Genomic DNA, 16,577 nt, shown 5'->3' with positions numbered 1-16,577 from the left:
TGATTAGCAACTTCCTTAGGTTCATTTTGAAGCAACTTGTCCCTACACCACCAGCACAGCTCTGGTTTCCCAACCTTCAGACCTTGTTTTATGGAATAGGATTGACTACCGCATCCATCATCATCGCGATTTTTGCCTTCCAACACCACTTGACTCCACGACCTATTTCATGAAGAGTTATCACCACCAACACTCCCAATTTCCTCAAGAAAACCCCTTGCTATCTCGCAAAAGGCACTTGTGAATGTTTTCCAACCTTCACCATTTACACCCTAAGGAATAAAGACTGAAAATTTCTTCCCTTTCCATCCCAACCCTAACTCCAAAAAAAATTTTTATTTTTCGCCCATTTGACATTCATCTAGAACTTCGTGATACCTATTAAAATTGATCGAACCCCCTTTGCGTGCAACTAAAAGTAGATATGCCATTAGTGAACCAAAGCACAACCTCTCTGGAAAACCTAATCACTTGCTACAAGAGATATTGTTCTCGACCACGAGCAAGGATGCAAATCCTCCAACCTTATCTAACCACCGATCGAAAGATTTACCTTCAATCTAGATCGAACTTTTCAGCATCAGCTACCGCAGAAGCTTCCATGGCATCAAGCACACGAAGGGGAGAAAGAAGTTCGAGAGAGAGAGAGATTAAAAAAAAAAAAAAAGAACCCATCATTGTTTTGACGTGTTTGGAGAATCTTAGGTTAGTCCAAATTCAAAGGAATATCTTTTGACCATTTTGTTTTCAAGTTTTGGATGAAGTGAGGATGCTAAAGGATTGTAGAGATGTGCTCCTTGGGCTGTGTCCAGGGGTATTTGGTTGGAAACAAATGTGATAATTTTAGTAGGAAAAGGTTTTCAATAGGATTTATTTGGGACAGAAAACGATATTTGGCTTCTCTTTGGGCTTATAGTACTGGATGTTTTAAGGGTTGCTGTTTTTTTATTCTGTTTGAGGAGCTGGTTCTCCTTTGTTGTATTTTTTCCCTTATCCCTTAGAATTAAGTTTCTTTTTTCTATTAAAAAGAAAAACAAAGAATATCTACAAGTTCCAAGAGACTAAAGGGTAATACTCAAGGACTGGAAAATTGAGATTAATGTGGATCATTCACACCAACTTTGAAGGTCCGCAACTGCAACACGGGCACAAACAGCAAGTTTTCAAAATTGTGGGAAACATCTAGGGCTTTAAATACAAAGGCTGTATGGCATGAGAATGACAAAGATACGTATAAACATAATTAGAATCATCTTATCCAAGAGGTTTAAACAGAAAGTGGTCATATCACTACCTCCTCTTGACCCTATATAGTATTACTCCTCATGTCTATTCATTGTAAACAGCTTTTGTCATTGAGAGATTGCTGTTGCCATTTTAACTCGTGAGATGTACACCCCTGGTTTGAAATTAGGTGAGGTGCCCAAATGAACAGATGAGGTCCTTTGTTGAGGATTGTAACCCCTGCTAGTGTGAGTACCTTCTTGTTGGTTTATGATGAGGAGCCCTTAATGATTGAGGGTGAAGCATCTTCTTGTTGGAGTGTTTGGGAGGAACATTACTACTTGATAGCCAAGGTTACAGAAAGCCATCAGTTTCATTAGCCCAACAGAGAGAACCCAACATGGCTGAAGAAGGGAGGGGGCCTTCAAAAGAGATGAAAACACTTTTCACTTGTATTTGAAGAAAGGTACCCCTAAGCGTGTGCACATCAGGGTGGGGTTCTTCATGTGCACATATTTGTGACTAGATCCCAGTTTGACAATCCAAAAGCTACTTCTTTTTAATTTTAATAACAATTCAAGAACAAAGCAGTCCTTACAAATGATCCCATGTATACTCACAAACTCAGCTTGAAATCTTAGTTTTGATGATTATAAAAATGCCCATGTGATGATTCAAGAAATTTTCTTACATTTCATTTAGGCTTACATGTTAACTACTTCTTTCACATGTGCGATATTATGCTTATATTGGATTATTAATTGAGTTGCAATCCATATTATATTGAAAATATAATTTCATATATACTATAATTGGCTTATCTTTGCCACAAAGAGGGCTGGTACACTGGAAAGCTCTCATCCTTGGTTAGGACCCAAATTTGGACTGAACCACCGTCTAAGTGTATCCCTCTCCCTTTCTATTTGATTGTTAAATTGCACTGTGGTTGCTTTCTTGTTTTAATTAGTTTGATTTTCTTAATCTCAAAAATCAGAATATTATGAATCTAACCCACTCCTCCCGAGTTGCTCTCCAGGCCAGCCAAAAACACAATGATAATTTTCAACATGATAAAAGAAAAAATATACTATGAAAATCTACATTGGTAGAGAAGTTTGCATCCGACAATACCGTCAGCACAAAGTAAATCGCAAACAAGCTATCCACAGAAATGGAAGTACATACCTAGTAAATTTGATGCCTATCATAAAATGATCATTATTATTCCCACCGAATAGTGCTTGAAAATCGGAAGGTTTAGATGATTTTTTCTCAAAAACATGATGATCCCCACTGTCTTCAGCTGTTTCAGTTCCAAACTCATCACAAAAACGATCCATGTACTCCACGTTAGTCTGGAAAGCAACCACATCCAAAGCAAAGTTAAACTCAACCACTATCAGTCAGTGATGTTAAATATTATTACAAATTTGCAGGTCAATACAACACTAACATGTAATTCAAGTTTCCATGTACCAAAATGCAGCCAATGTAGCTAAATTTTAGTTGATTCTCAAAAGTCACCAATCACTAAAATGTCACTTACTTTTCAACAACAAACAACATATTCGGATATTCAAAAGTCCTAATCCCCCCAGGTGGCATTCTTTGCATGAATGACAAGCAAGAAGATTCCAATACGAAAATTCTAGTTGTAGTGACTGTTCACCCATCATCATATCCCCTAGTCCTATGCATTCTAAAGTGGAACCATCAAATCACCAAATAACACTTTCCCCTTTATATATAGTGTCAATAAAATACTGAAACACATTCAGAATGCCATGACTACATAGTCCTCAGTCCAAATACCAAATAGCTGGGTCCAAATACTGATACACAAAGAAAAGTGATGCAGAAATCAATCTGTCTTTGAATAATAAAGGAAAGATATTATTAAGAAATCAAGAAAGAGTAGAAAAAACGAGAAGAAAAAATTATCCTACAAAAAAAAAGCAAAAAATAAATACAGACAACAAACCTAAAAGCTCAGTAGATCAAATGAGTTAAAGGAACTCCTGCAGAAGTGGCGCTCAAAGACCAAAGTGAGGCAGAGAAGACTACCTTAATCCCAAAGCAAATGAAGAGGTAGAGAGCTATCCATAAAGATCACTGAATGCCTCTCGAACCAAATACACCACACCGCAACAAAGAAAGTAGAGTCTCATAAAGCTCACTGTTTTAGTCAATATAAAGACGCGCGCGCGCACGCACACACACAGAGAAACAATTCATGCAGCCAAACCCAACAGTTGGGATGAAAGCTTATTGTTCTTCATGCTGCTGTATAATGGGTACACAAACCCACAGACAATTTTCTACGAGTCCATTCCTCAGAAAAAAATGGAACTATATAAAAACTTTCGGTATCTTTATCGATGCGTTTTCAAATATGGGAGTTCAGGAGCATGGTTACTGTAACATAAACGCTGTTCATAGTCCTGTAGCTTCCCTCTGTTTAATCATCTTGAAGTTGTTCTCTTGTTTTTATTTAGATTATTATGGTCTCAGACCAGTAGTTACATATAATTAAACCAGTGCATGCCCTTGTTAATGGTATTCAAGGGCTAAGATTTGATGGGGTTTATTAATAATCAAGATTTAGGATCATAAAACCGCTGCAATCCTAGTATAAAAATCCCTATGATGATGATTGTATGAACCATATTATTGATATTGGCTTAAATTTGGGGCCCCTTCAACAATTTTTATCCCACTGAATATTTTATCTGGCACAATCTCGTATGCTAGAAAGAGGACAATGTGGGGAACCCAACAAAAGGATGCTGTGAGGGAGAGCAAATGGTGCTCAGCCCCAGAATCTGATATTCTATCATACAATGGGCTTCTACCAAAGTTTTAAAGCCAGTAGGAAGGTTTAAGATTTTGAACAGTTAGGTATGCCACACTATATATTGCTGAGTTCTCCAGGAGACAACCTTTCTTTATGATCCTGGTCAACAATGAATATAAATGGGTTTTGAAACAGTAGAAATTGTTTTGGTCAAGACCGTGCAGAAAAAAGGAAGATCCTTGAGCAAAAACCTTGGGACTCCAGGGTTTTTCTTTCTTCTGCAGCTGTTAGTGAATGAGGAGTAGATTTCTGTATTTGGAGAAGTTCGGAGATTCAGGGGCCTGCAAATCCATTTTTATGCCAGGGAGGAAGGACATGTGCAGCAACTGGGCAATTTATAAAACTTTCAAGGCATTGATCCCCCATGGTTCACAAAGTAGGAAATATAAATATGAGCAGCACACTATAGACAATAATGAAGTTGCAAGAAGGAAGAGGGAGGAGAGTTTTCCAAGGACTCTCATGATGCTGAATGGCACATTCTAAACCAATGTTTTAAAAGGCAAAGGCATAAGGCAAGGCATTTTAACCCTTAAGAGGCGAGGCATAAGCTTAAAGCATTGGGGCGTAAGCCTTTTGAGAATTTTATTTTAAGATAAAATAAATGTAAATAAATGTATGCATAGTCAAAACAAAGAAAAAATTAAGAAAACCACAAATATAATGAAAAATAAGATATACTCTACAAACTATTTGTTGGCCATTCAAAAATTGCTAACTTGAATACATGACTTAAATCATGACAAGATAGCTATACTACTATAAAGTTCAAACTATTTTCATGATCTAAAATACAACTTTCAGTTGTTTTGGAAAGCTTGAGGTTCAAAAATTTAAAAAATCAACTCATATTATGACATTGCTTTTATATAAACATGTAGTAAAAATTTTCTAACCAATTCTAACTTGAAAATCACACACCCAAAATGCGTAAGTCTCAACTAAAAAGGCGCAAAAGGCGTGCCTTTTGTAACAATGCATAAGCCTTAGCAAGTAACGCTTAGCCTTTCTGGAATTTGGTATTTTAGATTGAGCCTCAAGGCGTTTTAGGAATGATTGAGCCTTTTAAAACACTGTTCTAAACTAAAACACACATTGGGAAATGCTTTAAAGGTGTTAACAGGTACATGGAGCCAGAGCCTAATGTGTTCGCCCGCTGGGCCAATTGTTCGCCCACTTCAGTCTTCCCCTTTAGATAACAAAAGATGTCCATCCTGAGGGCGCAAAACTATAACAGATAAAAACCATTAGAAGTGCCATTTGCTGTAATTTCTTAGAGTCAACCCTAATTTGAATCTAAACTTTAATTGCCAAGATGTTTTTGAAATGTCAAAATTTTTAGATGTTTTCAAAAATAATGATGCCACAGTTGCAACCTTGGAGGTTTTTTGGCCAACGAGTAATCGAGAATCACAGGAAGATGTGGAAGACAGAAAATGATGGCCTACCAAAAGGAAAGCTGAATATGTTAGAGCTTAATTCCTGGCTCAATATCTGCAACCATACCAATCATAGTCTTTCTTCAAATGTCAAATTGCATGGGACAGGAAATAATGAGACTCAATTCCTTACCTCTTTTGGGGTTATAGTCTTCAATAAAAGCTTCTCATACGTTCAAGGAAAGCGTAAAAAGGAGTAAATTAGGGGGCCCATAACATCTAAGCCTCTCGAGCCCATTTCATCATCAACTGCAGACCAGATGACTGAAAGTGAGAGGCTAACAAGAATGACGCCACCAATACCCGCGATAAACAAAGTGAAAGGAAGAGTTAGCAAGAGCCATATAAGAAGCCTCTCCACCAGTGCAGATCAAGAGCCATCAAGAGCGACAAGAGAGATCTCCGTGCAATATTCTTCACCACAAACAACAAATGGAGGAAAAGGAGTCGGCGACAAAAGCTCTATCCTTATGCAGACAGCACTTGAGGTCCCTGCATGGAAGAATTTCTCAAATCTGCTCACTGTTTTCAGGGGATCTGAGGTTAATAAAAGCCTACTGGGGACTGATATTGATCAGTCTGGTTCAGAAGACTTGAATTGGAGAGTATGTTCAAGTCTGAAAAAGGATTTCTTCTTGATCAGTTGATGGAAGAGGATAGTTAAGAAGATTATGACGCTCTAGCAGAAGGTAATTTATCTCTCGACCCATCCACAAAAAAATTACTGACTCTCAGGTGGATTTATGGATTTCCCCCATCTTCAAACAGCAAGAAGAAAGAGGCTGTTAAGGCTTGCACGCAATGGTATCAGAAGAAGGCATTAAGAATAAGCAGGGTTTGCTGAGAATGCATAGGTTTGTGCTTGTCATCCGAAGAAACCGTTGGAATTTACAAAATCACCTAAATTTTGAAAGACAGAAGCAATAAATTTGGAGGAGGGGGCTCCTGTTCAAAAATTCATTTTGGGGCGGGGGGGAGACGTAATTTAAAGATGTGAGGAGTATTAGCGAAAATATGGTGTAGCTAGACCCTAGGAGGCAGAAGTCAGTTTAGGAAGTTTTAGTTTGGTCTTCTCTGGATCTTGTTTCTATTTAGATTCCCAAATCAATTACAATTTCTAAATATGATTCCCAAATCAACTAAAATTTCCATTAATGTTAAGATTCATAAATCAAATGGGCTTTCTATTTAATGTGTTATGATTCCCAAACCATTTGGGATATCTATTTTATATGTTATGATTCACAAATAAATTGGGATTCTATTTAACATTATGATTCCCAAATCAATTGGGGTTTTTATTTAATGTGTTAAGATTCCCAAATCAATTAGGATTGAGTCCACTAAGGACTTGGACTGGGAAATTTTACATTCATAATTGGAGTACGGTTCCCTACCTTGTATATAATTATATATATAAACCCTACAGGGCTTTTTCATTCAAGAAATATCATAATTCATAGTATTTAGCTAATTTGGAGGCAAACCCCCTCAAAGTGATCAACCCTATTTGCTCTTTATAATTTTTTATCCTTCCAATTCCTCCAATTTGTCTACGATAAAACCCCAGGGTCTGCGAAGGGGCTCAATGAAGAAGAAAAACAAACAAAAAGTAGTTTCAAGAAAAGCAATTGGGCAGAATTATGACAAAAATGGACAATTTGTGGTAAATATAAAAGAATAATCTGAACATATAACTTTGTAACAAATGCAGTAAGTTAAGATGTACATGGTATAAAATAATTCAATTTTAAAAACAAAAACAAAAAAAAAGTTACATTTCTTCTTTCAAAGTAAGCTTTTTTTTTTAATCTTAGGAATAGAGAACATCAAAAAATCAGATCAAACCTTCATAACTCTGAAAACTATAAGATTCATGTCCAAGTCAAAATATCCAACAAGATTATATTTAAAAACTCACCCAAGGTAATGATTAGACACGCTATAAAAAAAAACACTGTGACAAAGAAAGCATAATGTACTGAAAATTTGTTCAATAGGAGATAAAGACACAAGGAATACCTTGTATGATGAAGGTGTCAGTTGTATTAGCCTCTTAATAACACGAAGTGCAAAACTTGCAAAAGGCAACAAGATCAGAACCTGGACCACACACTAATGGATCAATAAACAAGACAGTAGCAATGTATTATTACAAGCTGTTTATTTTAAATTAAAATAACACAGGTGATTGATGCTTCTAGAAGTTTTAAAACAGAAAGATCTTCAAAATATCATCACAGTAATCACAAATGGGAGTCACAAATTCCTATGGCTGCTTCTCAAAATTAGATAATTGTAGAAACCCAAGCTAAAGTATGACCAGCGCAACAGCATGAGTAACAGTCATACCATGAGTTCATAGTTTAAAAAATTGCAGTAAATGGTCATGAATTCCTATACAATGGAATTCAGGACCTCTGAATTGACATGTCACCTCTGGGCAATGACACAGTATACCCCAGCCTATTTTCTGTCGTACTCAAGCTCATAGGGTACATATCACATTTAATAAAGATCCAAATCAAAGATATCAGACATTGTTAGCCATGTAACACAAACCCCCCACATTCATTTGCACTTGGATCCATATCATAGATTTTGTCGTACCCAAGCTCATAGGGGCACCACCTTCATTTAGATGATTTGCATTTACATTAATTGAAGATCTCTAATATGCTAAAAATCATTGGCAAAAAGAAAATTGTTTCCATGTTTTAGTACTAGTTCCCATCACTTTTGTCAAACCAAAATTAGAATTTCAGCTGAAACTTATGCATTTTTTTTTTTTGAAGCCCCAAAATTGTAGTGAAAATTTAAATTTAAAACCTGTCCTACCATGATTAAAATATCCATAAAGAAAATTAGAAAACTGATGTAGCTCCATGGCCAAAGAAAGCTGGCTCTTAGTTCCAAAGCTTAACATTTTGGGGATAAATCTTAATTCAAAATATTAATATTAATTGAAATTTTTAATAATCATGTATTCAATTCCTTAAAGCCTTCTTAATAAAAATATTGAAACATCAATATAAAACAACAACAATAAAAACAACAACAAAGTGTTTAGTCCTCCTAGATGGATTAAGTTATATGAATCCCCGTCTTTCTGCACAGTATAGGGCAAAATGCAACGAAAATGGAAAAAGAAATGGTTGCATGACATTTTAAGTCCAATTAACATGACAAGCACATGGCGAAAGGAACTCTCACACTACCTTAGGGCGAGTAAACCCATGATCAAGAAAATCTTCACCAGCAAGAATGTCCCCCTTAGAAATATCTTGCTGCTTGGCAAGCTTCGCATCATTCTTAATCACAAGGTCCCTAGTCTTAAAAACATGATTCAGCAGCAAGAACACTTTTATATTACTCAGCCAGCTCAACAAGAACATGACATACCAATATATCAGATAAAGATGAACAAAATAAGTTTGATGGACGCTATGGGGTGAACATACAGAATGGATAATGTATGCATCCATTACACTTGAGTCTTCTTCCAGGCCCTTTAGATAAAATGGCTTCTTGTTATAGTGCAATATATCCCGATAGCTGTTGCCTAAACAAACAGATTGGCACTAAGCAAATAAATACGACAAAATAAACAGAACTGATATACACACACACACACACATATACATATGCATGTGTGAGTATGTGTGTATGTGTGTGCATGCGTGTGCGTGTGTGTGTGTATATATATATATATATATATATATATTGAAGTGAATAACATGCACAAAAAAATAAAAAATAAAAAATAAAATAAAACAGATCTATATTGGTTTCAGATAAGTGTAAGAATTTGTCCTAAATCAAATGAAAACTAGCAGGGTGAAGAAAGTATATGAAATCATAATAATAGAACAACATTGCCTTGGTAACAGAATATGTGCTTATAATAGATAAATAGAACAATGTGCCAAGAGACAAATGCCCATATTTTCTAAGATCACAGTTCATCTGTTCATTTGATATAAGAAAGATTATTTTTTTCCACTTCTGGATCTTTTTCATGTGGTGTCTTGGCAGTATAGCTTTCTTAGATATCCAGCATGATTAGCTGGCTTAATTTGCCTTAATTTGTTCTCTTTTTGCCTAAATATTTCTCATCCTTCTTCTACCCTTCTTGTAGATCCCTCTACCAAAATTAATTTCTTTTTTTATCTATAAAAAACAATTATAAACCATTCAAACCCATGCTTCACAAACATGACAAAAGGCACTAGTAAGAACCATAAGGGGTCTCCCAAATTCCAATTATGAAAAAAGAATCATATTAAAGCAAAATCATAGATGCAAGAGTGGATGGTATCATTGATATCTCAATTAAATTTGAAAATTAAAATACAACAAACACTGGGTGATTTAGTTGAGAGCTTTTCACTAAAATATTGCACGTGCTCTCTCATGAAAAGAAAAAAAAAATTGAATAAGAAAAAATTATATTAACAGCAAACCAAATGAGTACAACAGGAGGAGAACAAGAGGTACTACAAAGAGCAAAAAGAAATAACCAGGGAAAACACTGCCTGCAAATTCCTAACAAGATCAAGCAGTGGCAAACCCCTAAAGAACTCGAAGAGATGGACCAAAAAAGAGGCAAATAACACAGCTCTATCCCACAAAAGACAAGGAGAGGTTGTGCATTTCTTAAAGGGTTCTCACATTTCTCTCGTTGCTCATGGACTGGGAAAAAACCTGAGTTTACAGACAGGCTAATATCCTTGTGCTATCATCTGGACAGAAGGATTGAAATAATCATAATTTCATTGTTACAGGTGCACTGTCATGGCTTCATTATTATGAGACCTTAAAATGTATTGCCAGTGCCACAACAAATAATTATAGTTTCCATTTAATTTTCAGGTCATAATCCGTCCGTGGCAATGATGAGCAAATCAAATTTTTGGGATTCATGGACCCAACCTCGACAAATACAAACAAGACCAACAACAAACAAGTCAAACAATGATACCAACAGATTGAATCAAAAACAAAAAAATTGATTCTGAAGGTACCCAACACTCATTAAGAATGTGCACCCCATTGACTGCCAGTGCACAATCAAAAAGGATGGAACAAAACCATAGCAACCAAATTGATATCATGGTCCACACAAGGATTTGAGCTAATGAGAAATCAAATTGGAGGAAAAATAAGCTTCTATGAAGCCTCAGGCATCGGCACATGGTGTCAAACAAACAGATTCAGAAGGTGTCAGACACTCATTAACAGAGCACTCTCAATTGAAGGCAAGTGCACAAACAAAAAGGATGGAAACCACAGCAACTGGCTTGATAAGATTGTCTACATGAGTATTGAAGCCATGAGAAATCAAAGCGGTGAAAAAGCAGGCTTCTATGAAGTCTCACACACTGGCACATGATGTTGAAGTTGTCACCATGTGATAAGCAAGCGAGGGCACGTAGGGGCACCACCGGCAATAATATTTCATGGACCTACAGATCATCACTATCTATGGAAAGTATCATGTTGGTTATTCAAAAAAATCAAAGGGATCTTTTGGTTCTGAACTGGCAGTGTTGTCCAACAACTTTGTGGCAACTGCTCGAGTTCATTCAGCTCCACAGAGTCTGAACAACCTTCCTAGTGTGATAGACTGGCATAGGTCTGAGGGATTTAGGGTTTGATTTAGCAGTGATGGTGGTTCTACAGGGTTTTGGGTCTCATGACCATGCTCTGACACCATATGAAAGAATTTAGTATATTGGAAATTCTAACATGGCAATAGGTCTCCCTTGATTTATAATATATATCATGTAAATAATAATGAACAGCATACCCTTACCAACTCAGGCCATTGACACAAGTCATTACACAAAGTAAATGGAACAAGATTAAAAGTAGACTCAAATAAGAAGGCTAATGAGGTTAATCATATTAAAGAGAGAAAAATGGCAAGAAATTGCATGATTCATCTAAATTATGAGAGTAAGTTACATACTTACTTTTCTTGTGCTCGAGGCCTACTTTTAGATGAGCAAGGAGAAGCTGACAAATTAGCAGATTAGGAATGGTATTTCACTCACCTCAATTTTTATTGTGGAGGAGAAGAAAGGGAAGGTCTTAGAAACGCAATTGCTGTATACTTGTGGCTCTCTGATCTGTCTGTGCTAGGCAAAGAGGTCCTTGCATAGTGGTATGGGTAAGGCGAAGAAAGGGCAGATGGAAATAGCTACGTTGCAGTGTTCCATTAATTATGTTGGGAAGGGTTTGAAAAGAGGACATCTTAGTTAGTTATTGTTAGATCTGCTCCTGGTGTTGTGAATATCTTGTCTTCTGATGGCTGCAATTCTTCTAATTTTAATAAATTTTATTTTACTACCTAAAAAATAAAAATTCCATTTCTCATCATGATATAGATAAAGGTTTTCATGCAAGTTATTAAAATATGGCACCGATTTTGAAATGGAAAAAGTGAATTATGAAAATTAATTGAACAAGAGGAGGAAGCATAATATCATTCAAAAAAAAAAAAAAAATGGAGGTAGTTTTACTATTATGACTCATTAATATTTATGAATGTTTCAAAATCTCATTCTTGCTCACCTTTTGAATGCCAAGAGATCTATTTTTTTTCTTGCATCCTAGTGAGTAATTTTTCCAAGCTTGGAGATAAGGTTGCATCAATCATGTCATCCTAGACCCTCAATTGGCATGAAGCCTTGAGCACTAGGTATTACATTTTTATCCTAGTGAGTAATGAACAAAAATTAAGAACCGCATCCACGATAACAAAAAATTAGAAAATATTGGAAAACACCAAAGTAACTTAGCTAAATTACTCAAAGATTAACATTTGTCATGTATCACATAAATATGTCTCTCGGTATGTGTAGTATAATTTCGACCTCATCTATGTCTATTTTTTTAGAATTGCTACTTTGGCGTGTCTTATCAACCTCAACATATGCCTCTCCCGAAGCACAGCCAAACCTACAAGGTTTTCAAATTTTTTCATGAGATATCAATTCTTCTTACAAAGGTATCAAATGAACTACTTGTCAAAAGATATAATTAGCTTTTCCTTTTGAGAAACCTTCACTAAAATTTTGCAGCTTTGGCAAGTCATTAGATAATGCTTTCAAAATTAACCCGAAATGTGTAACCCCACTGGCCACAAAAAAAAAAAGGAAAATTTAGCATATAACTAAGCCCTCAAGAAACATTACCACAGAAAAACAATAAATAAATAAATGACAATAGTAACAATCAGACCAAAGAAAATTTATCTTGCTTGTTAGTTATCAACGAAGCAAGAAGTGCAGACACTATGTTCCCTTGAAACATCTCCATAAAGACACAGAACAATAACTGTAACTGGCAAATGTCATGGTTAAGACATCATAATCAAAAAAATAAAAATATAATCAACATCAATTGGAGCAGATTCACTTACAAAGCGAGAAGAACAATCTCTGCTTGGAAGAATGAAAATCCTTGCCTCCATATTTTTCATAAACATCCAACCAGTGCTTAGACAATTTTGGCTTGAGACCATAATCAGAATCACAGTTATCATCCTGCAAAATTGAAATCAAATTCTAAAAAATTTCTAAATATATTGCTAGTTCAAGTAAACCATCAATTCTAATGAGTACAAAAACTAGAACATAACCTTATTTTTTATTCTTCATAACATAACCTTATTTTTATTCTTCATGAAAATAGAGTAGGCCAAATTGAAAGGTTAACCAGAATGATCTTTAACCTTAAGCAGCTGCTTGTGACAAAGACTCAAAAGTTGCAAGCCAGGTCCATAGGAATTAGTGTGATGTTCAATTCACTATAACAAAATCAAAACAAGAATGAAACCGAGGTGCGAATGTAGTGGAAGGGAATGAACAAAGTGATTCCCATGTTTGGCCAGCATATGGAATCTAGTCTACTCACTCCAATTCCATTTGTTTCATGTAATGAAACTAGGGATTGCAATCAAATTTGTGTACAAAATATATTGAAAAATAACACAAAAGGAAAATTATTAAGCAATAAAATAATATATAATAAAACAAGCAAAACTCACTCATAACACAATAACATATATAATATTATATTTCTATATATTCTTAAATAAAATTTATTTTTCATTAGTTAACTTAAAAATATACTAACTAATAATATAAATTAAAATAGCAAGATCAGAAAATAACAATTCTACATTGATAAATTTAATCATGATACAATAAATATATTTTTTATGTATATAAGATAAATATAATGAAAATATTTTTACGAGTAAAAAAGAGGATCCTTTGATGGGATAGGATTCATTTCACCGTCTTGCTTTGGTCTTTTGCACCTAGTTGTTTTAGAACAAGTGTGCTTTTCAGACTAAGAGCAGGATTGGCATGCATTGTTGTTTTGATTGTTTTATTCCTTTTGTTCTTATCTTTTATTCATCAAAGGATCTATTATTCTCCTTTTTGTACATTCTTTGTTTTTAATGAAATCTCTTCTTTTTTATCAAGAGCATTAGAATAAATGTATCTTCAATGTAAGTACACTAACATTATTACATTAAAAGTATATTCATTATAATATAAAACTTATCATTTAACCATTGCAAACAGGTTAGACATACCTTCAAAAAACAGTCCCCAGTCCCCATCCACTTGCAATTTGACATGAAATGAGCAGGCTTCTCCCATCTATATTTGCATTTCCGTTTTGTTAGGTTGTCAACCTCTCCCTCTAATAACTTGTGCTCAAGGTGATCATAAAATGAACTGCTTGACCCCCCCAACCCCAAAAAAAATAAATAAATAAGAAGAAAAGGAAAGGAAATAAATAGCATCAAAGTTTCAGCTTTCAGGGGATGACAAGCTTGAAGAATAAAAAAAAAGACAACTAAATGATTTCAAAAGTACGATATGCTTCAAATGGAATAGATATCTACTCAAAATTTGTGAGTAGGAAGTTCCTACCAAATTCAAAATTTTGTGTGTGTGTGTGTGTGTGTGTGTGTGTGTGTGTGTGTTGTAAAAATAAATTACAGATCAAAAATAAATTATTAAATAAAAGTACAGTTTTGGGGAACCTAGCTGTCTTTGCAACATTAATAACATCAAACCCTTGCAAAATCACAAAATATTTTCAAGATTCATATGCAACCAAAAAACAAATGCAAAAAACTATACTCCTAGAAGTTTGATCTTCAGAAATTATGAAGTTCTGCAATTTTTTGGAAAATTCGAGAGATAACATTGGTAGAAATTTTTTAAACCCCCCCACCTTGGAAATAAAAATGCATAGAAGACATGATTTTAAATTTTTAATATATTATGATAAAAGGTCCTTTCTTAAACATTCAGACACTTAATAACACCTTGAAGGCCCATGGCGCTTTTATACATGCTAGCAGATTTCTCTAAGAATGTATTAGTGTGACACAAGCAAGAGCAGAAAATGCTATTCCACAATTAAAACCAACACTGAAAAATGCTATTTCACAAATTTGAGGCAGAGCCTTGACCCAATCATAAGGGTGTTACCAAAAGGCCAGAGGTTCGAGTCAAGAACATAGCCTCTCCAATTGAGGAGATAAGGCTGCAAACACCATGCCTCCCCAGACCGCTTATATGACATGAGACCTTTGTGCACTAGTGTTGCATGTTGTCCAGGAAAGATTATTATCATTTTCGCATACAATCAAGGAGACAATTTCCTATGCGGGTAAATTGGAGCTGGTAAATTCTGTTATACAGGGACTTGAATGCTTCTGGTTAGCCCCCGGTTGTGTATATCATTCTCATGGGGAGGAAAGAAGAAGCCCCCGGTTGCTTGGAAAGAGCTATGCAACCGAAATAGGAAGGGGGTTTGGGGATTTTTTATTTGAATGCTTGGAATAAAGCTCTACTTACTACTCGAGCTTTATGGAATATACAAAGTAAGAAGGATTCTCTTTGGTCCAAATGGATGCATCAAATATACTTAAGGGACTCAAACTTCTAGGAAGTGGAGGCTAGGCATGATGTTTCCCCTTTATTTAAAAAACTGGTGGAACTAAAGATCATTTAAAGCAGAATTGTGGGGATATCAGGGCAGCTGAGATCCTTCTAAACCAGTGGGCGGTAGATGGGCAGATTTCTTTATCATTAGCCTATGATTATTGGAGAAGCAAGGGGAGGACTATTGTGTGGCATAAAGAGGTTTGGAATTGTGGCAGTATCCCAAAACATGCATTCACTTTATGGATGGGAGTTAAAAGGGAAATTATTAACAAGTGATAAAATCATAGGGGAAGACATCAACAGGGAATGTGTGCTCTGTAATTCAGAGATGGAGACCAATGAACATCTATTCTTCTCATGTTGCTTCACTAAAGGGGTATGGGATCTAGGGCTGGCAAAATGGGCGGGCGGGCCAGGTTCGAGCGGATCATCAACGGACAGGGTCATAAACGGGTCAATATTAAATGGGTCACATACATGTCAACCCTAACCCACCCGTTTAATAAACAAGCGAATCACGGGTCACCCGTTTAAAAAATAAATTAAATTTATTTATTTTAATTTTTTTAAAAATTTTCATATAAATGATATTTTTTTTTAAAAAAAATATTGCATTTTATTTATTAATATCTAAATAAAAATATGATATAAACTATGAGATAAACATCAGTCTCATCAAAATCTCTGCTAAAGGACTCGGCTGAGTTCCCAACTGATTAAACAACGAAGACTCACAAGTAAACAAAAAACGCTTGATTAGAACATGAACAAGCAGATGCTTCAACCTTAAAACCCTAGCTTCGTCCACCAGTGCTTGCGTTTCGCATTGTACCTGATGGTGTTGTTAGTCCTCATACGGATCCATTGAGGAATAGGCCTATTCTGCCTCATCTTCTTGGCCAGCTTCTTCTTGATCCTAACTTGCTAAAGGTCTTGTGTGACGGCATCTTCAATTCTTCACAATCGGAGAGGAAGCCGAACGGCAGAGGGAAACGCTAGCGACACAGGATCATGAGGGAACTTGATCTTACCGTGGAGCAGCTGGAGCTGGAGGTGTGGAGTCGAGTGGTCTATGGAGCT

The 16,577-nt window shown here is 35.6% G+C and overlaps 1 protein-coding gene and 1 pseudogene across 1 annotated transcript in view; both read right to left on the bottom strand.

The window, feature by feature from the left end:
- Positions 1 to 16,577, bottom strand: part of LOC131164676 (protein NUCLEOLAR FACTOR 1) — a 60,531-nt gene that overhangs the window by 42,609 nt on the left and 1,345 nt on the right. The window contains exons 2-7 of the mRNA XM_058122053.1: positions 14,129 to 14,273; positions 12,944 to 13,067; positions 8,979 to 9,079; positions 8,736 to 8,849; positions 7,540 to 7,620; positions 2,410 to 2,579 (exon numbers count right to left, since the gene is read on the bottom strand). Coding sequence (XP_057978036.1) covers positions 2,410 to 2,579; positions 7,540 to 7,620; positions 8,736 to 8,849; positions 8,979 to 9,079; positions 12,944 to 13,067; positions 14,129 to 14,273 — 735 coding nt within the window. The remainder of the gene's footprint in view (positions 1 to 2,409; positions 2,580 to 7,539; positions 7,621 to 8,735; positions 8,850 to 8,978; positions 9,080 to 12,943; positions 13,068 to 14,128; positions 14,274 to 16,577) is intronic.
- On the bottom strand, positions 16,284 to 16,444 carry LOC131164677 (large ribosomal subunit protein eL39-like; annotated as a pseudogene).

This window comes from Malania oleifera, chromosome 9 (assembly GCF_029873635.1).
Source record: "Malania oleifera isolate guangnan ecotype guangnan chromosome 9, ASM2987363v1, whole genome shotgun sequence".
In the NCBI taxonomy this organism is placed as follows: Eukaryota; Viridiplantae; Streptophyta; class Magnoliopsida; order Santalales; family Ximeniaceae; genus Malania; species Malania oleifera.
The sequence above is the reverse complement of the archived record's forward strand: the minus strand, read 5'-3'. Positions and strand labels throughout refer to the sequence as shown.